This window comes from Phyllobates terribilis, unplaced genomic scaffold (assembly GCF_046119375.1).
Source record: "Phyllobates terribilis strain yellow unplaced genomic scaffold, ASM4611937v1 Scaffold_10__3_contigs__length_209671492, whole genome shotgun sequence".
In the NCBI taxonomy this organism is placed as follows: domain Eukaryota; kingdom Metazoa; phylum Chordata; class Amphibia; order Anura; family Dendrobatidae; genus Phyllobates; species Phyllobates terribilis.
The window spans coordinates 204836643-204850088 of record NW_027362770.1 but is presented as its reverse complement, the minus strand read 5'-3'; the positions used below and the strand labels follow the sequence as shown (position 1 = coordinate 204850088).

At 41.9% G+C, this 13446-nt stretch overlaps 1 protein-coding gene across 2 annotated transcripts in view; it reads right to left on the bottom strand.

Moving 5' to 3' along the window:
- Positions 1 to 12163, bottom strand: part of PDE3A (phosphodiesterase 3A) — a 611920-nt gene extending 599757 nt beyond the window's left edge. For both annotated transcript variants that reach the window (XM_073650585.1, XM_073650589.1), the window contains exon 1: positions 11845 to 12163. In XM_073650585.1, coding sequence (XP_073506686.1) covers positions 11845 to 11922 — 78 coding nt within the window. In that variant the 5' untranslated portion in view covers positions 11923 to 12163. The remainder of the gene's footprint in view (positions 1 to 11844) is intronic.
- Between the last annotated feature and the right edge of the window lie 1283 nt (positions 12164 to 13446).

The following is a 13446-nucleotide window of genomic DNA, read 5'->3' as shown; positions in this document are numbered from 1 at the left end:
ATATAGTGCTATAATAACACCGCCATATAGTGCTATAATATATAATACTGCCATATAGAGCTATAATATATAATACTGCCATATAGTGCTATAATAACACTGCCATATAGTGCTATAACACCGCCGTATAGTGCTATAATAACACCGCCATATAGTGCTATAATAACACTGCCGTATAGTGCTATAATAACACCACCATATAGTGCTATAATAACACCGCCATATAGTGCTATAATACCGCCGTATAGTGCTATAATAACACCGCCATATAGTGCTATAATAACACCGCCATATAGTGCTATAATAACACCGCCATATAGTGCTATAATAACACCGCCATATAGTGCTATAATAACACTGCCATATAGTGCTATAATAACACCACCATATAGTGCTATAATAACACTGCCGTATAGTGCTATAATAACACTGCCATATAGTGCTATAATAACACTGCCGTATAGTGCTATAATAACACCACCATATAGTGCTATAATAACACCGCCATATAGTGCTATAATAACACCGCCATATAGTGCTATAATAACACCACCATATAGTGCTATAATAACACCGCCATATAGTGCTATAATAACACCGCCATATAGTGCTATAATAACACCACCATATAGTGCTATAATACCACCGCCGTATAGTGCTATAATAACACTGCCATATAGTGCTATAATAACACCGCCATATAGTGCTATAATACCACCGCCATATAGTGCTATAATAACACCACCATATAGTGCTATAATAACACCGCCATATAGTGCTATAATAACACCACCATATAGTGCTATAATAACACCACCATATAGTGCTATAATACCACCGCCGTATAGTGCTATAATAACACCGCCGTATAGTGCTATAATACATAATAACACTGCCATATAGTGCTATAATAACACTGCCATATAGTGCTATAATAACACCGCCATATAGTGCTATAATAACACTGCCATATAGTGCTATAACACTGCCATATAGTGCTATAATAACACTGCCATATAGTGCTATAATAACACCACCATATAGTGCTATAATAACACCGCCGTATAGTGCTATAATAACACCGCCGTATAGTGCTATAATATATAATACTGCCATATAGTGCTATAATAACACCGCCATATAGTGCTATAATATATAATACTGCCATATAGTGCTATAATAACACTGCCATATAGTGCTATAATAACACTGCCATATAGTGCTATAATATATAACACCGCCATATAGTGCTATAATAACACCGCCATATAGTGCTATAATACATAATACTGCCATATAGTGCTATAATAACACCGCCATATAGTGCTATAATATATAATACTGCCATATAGTGCTATAATAACACCGCCGTATAGTGCTATAATAACACCGCCATATAGTGCTATAACACCACTGCCATATAGTGCTATAATAACACCGCCATATAGTGCTATAATAACACCGCCATATAGTGCTATAATAACACCGCCGTATAGTGCTATAATAACACCGCCGTATAGTGCTATAATAACACCGCCGTATAGTGCTATAATAACACCGCCATATAGTGCTATAACACCACCATATAGTGCTATAATAACACCGCCGTATAGTGATAGTATAGTGCTATAATAACACCGCCGTATAGTGCTGTAATAACACTGCCGTATAGTGCTATAATAACACCACCATATAGTGCTATAATAACACTGCCATATAGTGCTATAATATATAATACTGCCATATAGTGCTATAATAACTCCACCATATAGTGCTATAATAACACCGCCGTATAGTGCTAGTATAGTGCTATAATAACACCGCCGTATAGTGCTATAATAACACTGCCGTATAGTGCTAGTATAGTGCTATAATAACTCCGCCGTATAGTGCTATAATAACACTGCCGTATAGTGCTAGTATAGTGCTATAATAACACTGCCGTATAGTGCTATAATAACACCGCCATATAGTGCTATAATAACACCGCCATATAGTGCTATAATAACACCGCCATATAGTGCTATAATAACACCGCCATATAGTGCTATAATAACACTGCCGTATAGTGCTAGTATAGTGCTATAATAACACTGTCGTATAGTGCTATAATAACACCGCCATATAGTGCTATAACACCGCCATATAGTGCTATAATAACACTGCCATATAGTGCTATAATAACACCACCATATAGTGCTATAATAACACCGCCATATAGTGCTATAATATATAATACTGCCGTATAGTGCTATAATATATAATACTGCCATATAGAGCTATAATATATAATATTGCCATATAGTGCTATAATAACACCGCCGTATAGTGCTATAATAACACCGCCGTATAGTGCTATAACACCACCATATAGTGCTATAATAACACCGCCATATAGTGCTATAATAACACCGCCTTATAGTGCTATAATATATAATACTGCCATATAGTGCTATAATAACACCGCCATATAGTGCTATAATATATAATACTGCCATATAGTGCTATAATAACACCGCCGTATAGTGCTATAATAACACCGCCGTATAGTGCTATAATAACACCGCCATATAGTGCTATAACACCACCATATAGTGCTATAATAACACTGCCATATAGTGCTATAATAACACCGCCGTATAGTGCTATAATAACACCGCCGTATAGTGCTATAACACCGCCATATAGTGCTATAACACCACCATATAGTGCTATAATAACACCGCCGTATAGTGATAGTATAGTGCTATAATAACACCGCCGTATAGTGCTGTAATAACACTGCCGTATAGTGCTATAATAACACCACCATATAGTGCTATAATAACACCGCCGTATAGTGCTATAATATATAATACTGCCATATAGTGCTATAATAACTCCGCCGTATAGTGCTATAATAACACTGCCGTATAGTGCTAGTATAGTGCTATAATAACACCGCCGTATAGTGCTAGTATAGTGCTATAATAACACCGCCATATAGTGCTATAATAACACCGCCATATAGTGCTATAATAACACCGCCATATAGTGCTATAATAACACCGCCATATAGTGCTATAATAACACTGCCGTATAGTGCTAGTATAGTGCTATAATAACACTGTCGTATAGTGCTATAATAACACTGCCGTATAGTGCTAGTATAGTGCTATAATAACACCGCCATATAGTGCTATAACACCGCCATATAGTGCTATAATAACACTGCCATATAGTGCTATAATAACACCGCCATATAGTGCTATAATAACACCACCATATAGTGCTATAATATATAATACTGCCGTATAGTGCTATAATATATAATACTGCCATATAGAGCTATAATATATAATATTGCCATATAGTGCTATAATAACACCGCCGTATAGTGCTATAATAACACCGCCGTATAGTGCTATAACACCACCATATAGTGCTATAACACCGCCATATAGTGCTATAATAACACCGCCTTATAGTGCTATAATATATAATACTGCCATATAGTGCTATAATAACACCGCCGTATAGTGCTATAATAACACCGCCATATAGTGCTATAATAACACCGCCATATAGTGCTATAATAACACCGCCATATAGTGCTATAATAACACCGCCATATAGTGCTATAATATATAATACTGCCATATAGTGCTATAATAACACCGCCATATAGTGCTATAATAACACCACCATATAGTGCTATAATAACACCGCCATATAGTGCTATAATAACACTGCCATATAGTGCTATAATATATAATACTGCCATATAGTGCTATAACACCGCCGTATAGTGCTATAATAACACTGCCGTATAGTGCTATAATAACACTGCCATATAGTGCTATAATATATAATACTGCCATATAGTGCTATAACACCACCATATAGTGCTATAATAACACCGCCATATAGTGCTATAATATATAATACTGCCATATAGAGCTATAATATATAATACTGCCATATAGTGCTATAATATATAATACTGCCATATAGTGCTATAATAACACTGCCGTATAGTGCTATAATAACACCGCCATATAGTGCTATAATAACACCGCCATATAGTGCTATAACACCGCCTTTTAGTGCTATAATATATAATACTGCCATATAGTGCTATAATAACACCGCCATATAGTGCTATAATAACACTGCCATATAGTGCTATAATATATAATACTGCCATATAGTGCTATAACACCGCCGTATAGTGCTATAATAACACTGCCGTATAGTGCTATAATATATAATACTGCCATATAGTGCTATAACACCACCATATAGTGCTATAATAACACCGCCATATAGTGCTATAATATATAATACTGCCATATAGAGCTATAATATATAATACTGCCATATAGTGCTATAATAACACCGCCATATAGTGCTATAATAACACCGCCTTATAGTGCTATAATATATAATACTGCCATATAGTGCTATAATAACACTGCCGTATAGTGCTATAATAACACCGCCATATAGTGCTATAATAACACCGCCATATAGTGCTATAATAACACCGCCATATAGTGCTATAATAACACTGCCATATAGTGCTATAATATATAATACTGCCATATAGTGCTATAATAACACCGCCATATAGTGCTATAATAACACCACCATATAGTGCTATAATAACACCGCCATATAGTGCTATAATAACACTGCCATATAGTGCTATAATATATAATACTGCCATATAGTGCTATAACACCGCCGTATAGTGCTATAATAACACTGCCGTATAGTGCTATAATAACACTGCCATATAGTGCTATAATATATAATACTGCCATATAGTGCTATAACACCACCATATAGTGCTATAATAACACCGCCATATAGTGCTATAATATATAATACTGCCATATAGAGCTATAATATATAATACTGCCATATAGTGCTATAATATATAATACTGCCATATAGTGCTATAATAACACCGCCATATAGTGCTATAATAACACCGCCATATAGTGCTATAATAACACCGCCTTATAGTGCTATAATATATAATACTGCCATATAGTGCTATAATAACACTGCCGTATAGTGCTATAATAACACTGCCATATAGTGCTATAATAACACTGCCGTATAGTGCTATAATAACACCGCCATATAGTGCTATAATAACACCGCCATATAGTGCTATAATAACACCGCCTTATAGTGCTATAATATATAATACTGCCATATAGTGCTATAATAACACTGCCGTATAGTGCTATAATAACACCGCCATATAGTGCTATAATAACACCGCCGTATAGTGCTATAATAACACCGCCATATAGTGCTATAATAACACCGCCGTATAGTGCTATAATAACACCGCCGTATAGTGCTATAATAACACTGCCGTATAGTGCTATAATAACACTGCCATATAGTGCTATAATATATAATACTGCCATATAGTGCTATAACACCACCATATAGTGCTATAATAACACCGCCATATAGTGCTATAATATATAATACTGCCATATAGAGCTATAATATATAATACTGCCATATAGTGCTATAATATATAATACTGCCATATAGTGCTATAATAACACTGCCGTATAGTGCTATAATAACACCGCCATATAGTGCTATAATAACACCGCCTTATAGTGCTATAATATATAATACTGCCATATAGTGCTATAATAACACTGCCGTATAGTGCTATAATAACACCGCCATATAGTGCTATAATAACACTGCCATATAGTGCTATAATATATAATACTGCCATATAGTGCTATAACACCGCCGTATAGTGCTATAATAACACTGCCGTATAGAGCTATAATAACACCGCCATATAGTGCTATAATATATAATACTGCCATATAGAGCTATAATATATAATACTGCCATATAGTGCTATAATAACACCGCCATATAGTGCTATAATAACACTGCCATATAGTGCTATAATAACACCGCCGTATAGTGCTATAACACCACCATATAGTGCTATAATAACACCGCCGTATAGTGCTATAATATACAATACTGCCATATAGTGCTATAATAACACTGCCGTATAGTGCTATAACACCACCATATAGTGCTATAATAACACCGCCGTATAGTGCTATAATAACACCGCCATATAGTGCTATAATAACACTGCCGTATAGTGCTATAATAACACCACCATATAGTGCTATAATAACACCGCCATATAGTGCTATAATAACACCGCCATATAGTGCTATAATAACACCGCCGTATAGTGCTATAATAACACCGCCATATAGTGCTATAATAACACCGCCATATAGTGCTATAATAACACTGCCATATAGTGCTATAATAACACTGCCATATAGTGCTATAATAACACCACCATATAGTGCTATAATAACACTGCCAAATAGTGCTATAATAACACCGCCATATAGTGCTATAATAACACCGCCATACAGTGCTATAATAACACCGCCATATAGTGCTATAATAACACTGCCGTATAGTGCTATAATAACACCACCATATAGTGCTATAATAACACCGCCATATAGTGCTATAATAACACCGCCATATAGTGCTATAATAACACCACCATATAGTGCTATAATACCACCGCCGTATAGTGCTATAATAACGCCGCCATATAGTGCTATAATAACACCACCATATAGTGCTATACCACCGCCATATAGTGCTATAATAACACCACCATATAGTGCTATAATAACACTGCCGTATAGTGCTATAATAACACTGCCATATAGTGCTATAATAACACTGCCATATAGTGCTATAATAACACCGCCATATAGTGCTATAATAACACCGCCATATAGTGCTATAATAACACCGCCATATAGTGCTATAATACCACCGCCGTATAGTGCTATAATACATAATAACACTGCCATATAGTGCTATAATAACACTGCCATATAGTGCTATAATAACACCGCCATATAGTGCTATAATAACACTGCCATATAGTGCTATAACACTGCCATATAGTGCTATAATAACACTGCCATATAGTGCTATAATAACACCGCCATATAGTGCTATAATATATAACACCGCCATATAGTGCTATAATAACACCGCCATATAGTGCTATAATAACACCGCCATATAGTGCTATAATATATAATACTGCCATATAGTGCTATAATAACACCGCCATATAGTGCTATAATATATAATACTGCCATATAGTGCTATAATAACACCGCCATATAGTGCTATAATAACACCGCCATATAGTGCTATAATAACACCGCCATATACTGCTATAATATATAATACTGCCATATAGTGCTATAATAACACTGCCATATAGTGCTATAATAACACCGCCATATAGTGCTATAATAACACCACCATATAGTGCTATAACACCGCCATATAGTGCTATAATAACACCGCCATATAGTGCTATAATAACACCGCCGTATAGTGCTATAATAACACCGCCGTATAGTGCTATAATAACACCGCCGTATAGTGCTATAATAACACCGCCATATAGTGCTATAATAACAGCGCCATATAGTGCTATAATAACACCGCCGTATAGTGCTATAATAACACCGACATATAGTGCTATAATATATAATACTGCCATATAGTGCTATAATAACACCGCCATATAGTGCTATAATAACGCCGCCATATAGTGCTATAATAACACCGCCATATAGTGCTATAATAACACCGCCATATAGTGCTATAATAACACTACCATATAGTGCTATAACACCACCATATAGTGCTATAATAACACCACCATATAGTGCTATAATAACACCGCCGTATAGTGCTATAATAACACTGCCATATAGTGCTATAACAACACCATATAGTGCTATAATATATAATACTGCCATATAGTGCTATAATAACACTGCCGTATAGTGCTATAATAACACCGCCGTATAGTGCTATAATAACACTGCCATATAGTGCTATAACAACACCATATAGTGCTATAATATATAATACTGCCATATAGTGCTATAATAACACTGCCGTATAGTGCTATAATAACACTGCCATATAGTGCTATAACAACACCATATAGTGCTATAATATATAATACTGCCATATAGTGCTATAATAACACTGCCGTATAGTGCTATAATAACACCGCCGTATAGTGCTATAATAACACCGCCGTATAGTGCTATAATATATAATAACACCGCCATATAGTGCTATAATAACACTGCCGTATAGTGCTCTAACACCGCCACCATATAGTGCTATAATAACACCGCCATATAGTGCTATAATATTTATATAATCCAGATCCATCAATATCCAGAACCGTTGTGAGGACACAGCCTTTAATCTTAATTATCCAGACATATAATAAATCAGTAGGCCAGGAGCCATACACCTTTATTGTTATGTTGACTTTTGAACTTGTGTTCTTCTTTGGTTGATCAACACAGACTATTATTTGTGTAAACCTCAATGTTGATCACTGGAGGTGATATTTGGTAATTGATGAATGGCTGTTATCTACATCTTATATCAGCTCCTACAAAGTATTGTCCGTTAGCTTTGCAAGACAGCGACTCAGAGTCTTGGAACATTGATATCTGCTTATATGTGAATTACATATTTTACTAGGCCAGCTAGTTTGTTGATCTGCAGAGAAGGGGAATACAAACTATGAAAATTGATTAAATGCTCAAACAATGAGACATGCGCCTCTGTCACCTTCCCTCTGACCTGATCCACAGATGTAAATATAAAAAGGGATTTCTATCGTGCTGCAGAGAGACTCTTCAGGACAGCAACCAGGACACATGGCTCCATCAAGAGGGATACTGATGTGACTCTACAGGATGTCAGCTTAGGGGACCCCAACCCCAGCTGAAGGGATACAGATCTGCGCCATTGACTATCACAGAACCCATGAATACGCTTGGAGAAAGCCAGATTGGGACCCGCCGGTCATCTGGCCCCAGGGAAACTCTCGGAGAGGCCAGGGTGGGACCCTCGGGTCTCCTGGCCTTCTACCGCGATGGGACTGCTAGTTTCCTAAGCTTGCCGCTACCCACTCTCTGTGGGGGCCCACCAGAAGCGAGGGGGCCACTGGTTGAGGGAAGTCGGCCCTGGAAGTCCCAAAGTCGCAGCTGTTCTATCCCAGGCGGGCGGAGAAGGAAGGGTGAGACTGTGTAATGTTCCACCATCTTGGGTATTTCCTGGGACTGTTCTATGTGTTTATTGTCCGCCTTGTGGTTCAGTAAAGTATTGCCACGCTGTGTTACCCTCACCCTGTGTTGTCTGAGTGGTATTATGACCAAGAAGACCCCGTGTCTTCACAACCGCCAATGTCCGGAACCGTCAATATCTAAAACCGTCACCGGAACCGTCAACGTCCGGAACCGTCAATGTAGCCATCAATGTCCGGAACGGTCAATGTCCGGAACAGTCAATGTAACCGTCAATGTCCGGAACGGTCAATGTCCGGAACCGTCAATGTAACCGTCAATGTCCGGAACCGTCAATGTAACCGTCAATGTCCGGAACCGTCAACATCCGGAACGGTCAATGTAACCATCAATGTAACCGTCAATGTCCGGAACCGTCAATGTAACCGTCAACGTCCGGAACCGTCAATGTAACCGTTAACGTCCGGAACCGTCAATGTAACCGTCAATGTAACCGTCAATGTAACCGTCAATGTAACCGTCAATGTAACCGTTAACGTCCGGAACCGTCAATGTAACCGTCAATGTAACCGTCAATGTAACCGTCAATGTAACCGTCAACGTCCGGAACCGTCAATGTAACCGTCAATGTCCGGAACGGTCAATGTCCGGAACCGTCAATGTAACCATCAATGTAACCGTCAATGTCCGGAACGGTCAATGTCCGGAACCGTCAATGTAACCATCAATGTCCGGAACCGTCAACTTCCGGAACCGTCAATGTAACCGTCAATGTAACCGTCAATGTCCGGAACCGTCAATGTCCGGAACCGTCAATGTCCGGAACCGTCAACGTCCGGAACCGTCAACTTCCGGAACGGTCAATGTAACCATCAATGTAACCGTCAATGTCCGGAACAGTCAATGTAACCGTCAATGTCCGGAACAGTCAATGTAACCGTCAATGTCCGGAACCGTCAATGTAACCGTCAATGTAATCGTCAATGTCCGGAACCGTCAATGTAATCGTCAATGTCCGGAACCGTCAATGTAATCGTCAATGTCCGGAACCGTCAACGTCCGGAACAGTCAATGTAACCATCAATGTCCGGAACGGTCAATGTCCGGAACCGTCAATGTAACCGTCAATGTAACCGTCAATGTAACCGTCAACGTCCGGAACCGTCAATGTAACCGTCAACGTCCGGAACCGTCAATGTAACCGTCAACGTCCGGAACCGTCAATGTAACCGTCAACGTCCGGAACCGTCAATGTAACCGTCAACGTCCGGAACCGTCAATGTAACCGTCAACGTCCGGAACCGTCAACGTCCGGAACCGTCAACGTCCGGAACAGTCAATGTCCGGAACCGTCAATGTAACCGGGACCGTCAATGTCCGGAACCGTCAATGTAAGCATCAATGTCCGGAACCGTCAATATATAGAACCGGCACTGTAACCATCAATGTCCGGAACCGTCAATGTCCGGAACCGTCAATATATAGAACCGTCACTGTAACCGTCAATGTCCGGAACAGTCAATGTATAAAACAGTCACTGTAATCATCAATGTCCGGAACCGTCCATGTCCAGAACCGTTAATGTCCAGAACCATTAATATCTAGAACCGTCACTGTAACCATCAATGTCCAGAACTGTCAATATCCAGAACCGGCACTGTAACCATCAATGTCCAGAACTGTCAATATCCAGAACCGGCACTGTAACCATCAATGTCCAGAACAGTTATTGACCATAAACATCAATATCCAGAATCGTCAATGAGTAAAATCATCAATACACAGAACCAGAACCATGACTGTACAGTACTTATACACAGAACCATGACTGTACAGTACTTATACACAGAACCAGAACCATGAATGTACAGAACCAGAACCATGAATGTACAGTACTTATACACAGAACCATGAATGTACAGTACTTATACACAGAACCAGAACCATGAATGTACAGAACTTATACACAGAACCATGAATGTACAGTACTTATACACAGAACCAGAACCATGAATGTACAGTACTTATACACAGAACCAGAACCATGAATGTACAGTACTTATACACAGAACCATGAATGTACAGTACTTATACACAGAACCATGAATGTACAGAACTTATACACAGAACCATGAATATACAGTACTTATACACAGAACCAGAACCATGAATGTACAGTACTTGTACATTCATGGTTCTGGTTCTGTGTATAAGTACTGTACATTCATGGTTCTGGTTCTGTGTATAGTACTTATACACAGAACCAGAACCATGAATGTACAGTACTTATACACAGAACCATGAATGTACAGTACTTATACACAGAACCATGAATGTACAGTACTTATACACAGAACCATGAATGTGCAGTACTTATACACAGAACCAGAACCATGAATGTACAGTACTTATACACAGAACCATGAATGTACAGTACTTATACACAGAACCATGAATGTGCAGTACTTATACACAGAACCAGAACCATGAATGTACAGTACTTATACACAGAACCAGAACCATGACTGTACAGTACTTATACACAGAACCAGAACCATGACTGTACAGTACTTATACACAGAGCCCCCAGTATCCAGCACAGTCGCGTCCTCTCCCGCCCCGGGACAATCAGGGGTCGTCGCCCACTCGCCGCGGACTCGGGCTCCGGAGCGGCCGCTCTTCCTACCTGCTCTCGGGGGATGCAGGGCAGAGACGTCCGCCGCTGGGACTTGGCGCTGCTGGAGCTCGGGGGGTTCCTGGACATATCGCTACTTGTGCGGCGCCCGGCGCTGCGGAGGGATCCGGGCAGAGATCGGGGCAGGACGGGGGCGGCTCCAGCTCAGATCCCGCCGCTCCCGGTACATTCCTCGTTCCAACAGCAGCCGCAGAGCCGCCGCCTCCGCCCGGTGCCCGGAGCCCGAAACATCAGCGCAGCGGAGGAGGCGGCGGAGGAGGCAGCAGCCGGGAGCGAGCGGGGACACAGCGGCAGCGCCCCCCAGTGTGCAGAGCGGGAGCTGCAGAGAGTGCAGAGCGGAGAGAGAGCGGAGCGGAGGGGAGAGGAGAGAGCGGAGCCGAGACTGCAGAGAAAGAGCGGAGAGAGAGGAGAGGAGAGAGAGCGGAGCCGAGACTGCAGAGAGCGGAGCAGAGAAAGAGCGGAGAGAGTGCAGAGCGGAGCAGAGAGAGAGCGGAGCGGAGCGGAGGGGAGAGGAGAGAGCGGAGCGGAGACTGCAGAGAGCGGAGCGGAGAAAGAGCGGAGCGGAGAGAGAGGAGAGGAGAGAGAGCGGAGCCGAGACTGCAGAGAAAGAGCGGAGAGAGAGCGGAGCCGAGACTGCAGAGAGCGGAGCAGAGAAAGAGCGGAGAGAGTGCAGAGCGGAGCAGAGAGAGAGCGGAGCGGAGGGGAGAGGAGAGAGCGGAGCGGAGACTGCAGAGAGCGGAGCAGAGAAAGAGCGGAGCCGAGACTGCAGAGAAAGAGCGGAGCCGAGACTGCAGAGAAAGAGCGGAGAGAGAGCGGAGCCGAGACTGCAGAGAAAGAGCGGAGAGAGAGGAGAGGAGAGAGAGCGGAGCCGAAACTGCAGAGAGCGGAGCCGAGACTGCAGAGAGCGGAGCAGAGACTGCAGAGAGCGGAGCAGAGAAAGAGCGGAGCGGAGGGGAGAGGAGAGAGCGGAGCCGAGACTGCAGAGAGCGGAGCAGAGAAAGAGCGGAGCCGAGACTGCAGAGCGGAGCGGAGAGAGAGCGGAGCGGAGGGGAGAGGAGAGAGCGGAGCCGAGACTGCAGAGAGCGGAGCCGAGACTGCAGAGAGCGGAGCGGAGAGAGAGCGGAGCCGAGACTGCAGAGAGCGGAGCGGAGAGAGAGCGGAGGCGAGACTGCAGAGAGCGGAGCGGAGAGAGAGCGGAGGCGAGACTGCAGAGAGCGGAGCGGAGAGAGAGCGGAGGCGAGACTGCAGAGAGCGGAGCGGAGAGAGAGCGGAGCGGAGGGGAGAGGAGAGAGCGGAGCCGAGACTGCAGAGAGCGGAGCGGAGAGAGAGCGGAGGCGAGACTGCAGAGAGCGGAGCGGAGAGAGAGCGGAGGCGAGACTGCAGAGAGCGGAGCGGAGAGAGAGCGGAGGCGAGACTGCAGAGAGCGGAGGCGAGACTGCAGAGAGCGGAGCGGAGAGAGAGCGGAGGCGAGACTGCAGAGAGCGGAGCGGAGAGAGAGCGGAGGCGAGACTGCAGAGAGCGGAGCGGAGAGAGAGCGGAGGCGAGACTGCAGAGAGCGGAGCGGAGAGAGAGCGGAGGCGAGACTGCAGAGAG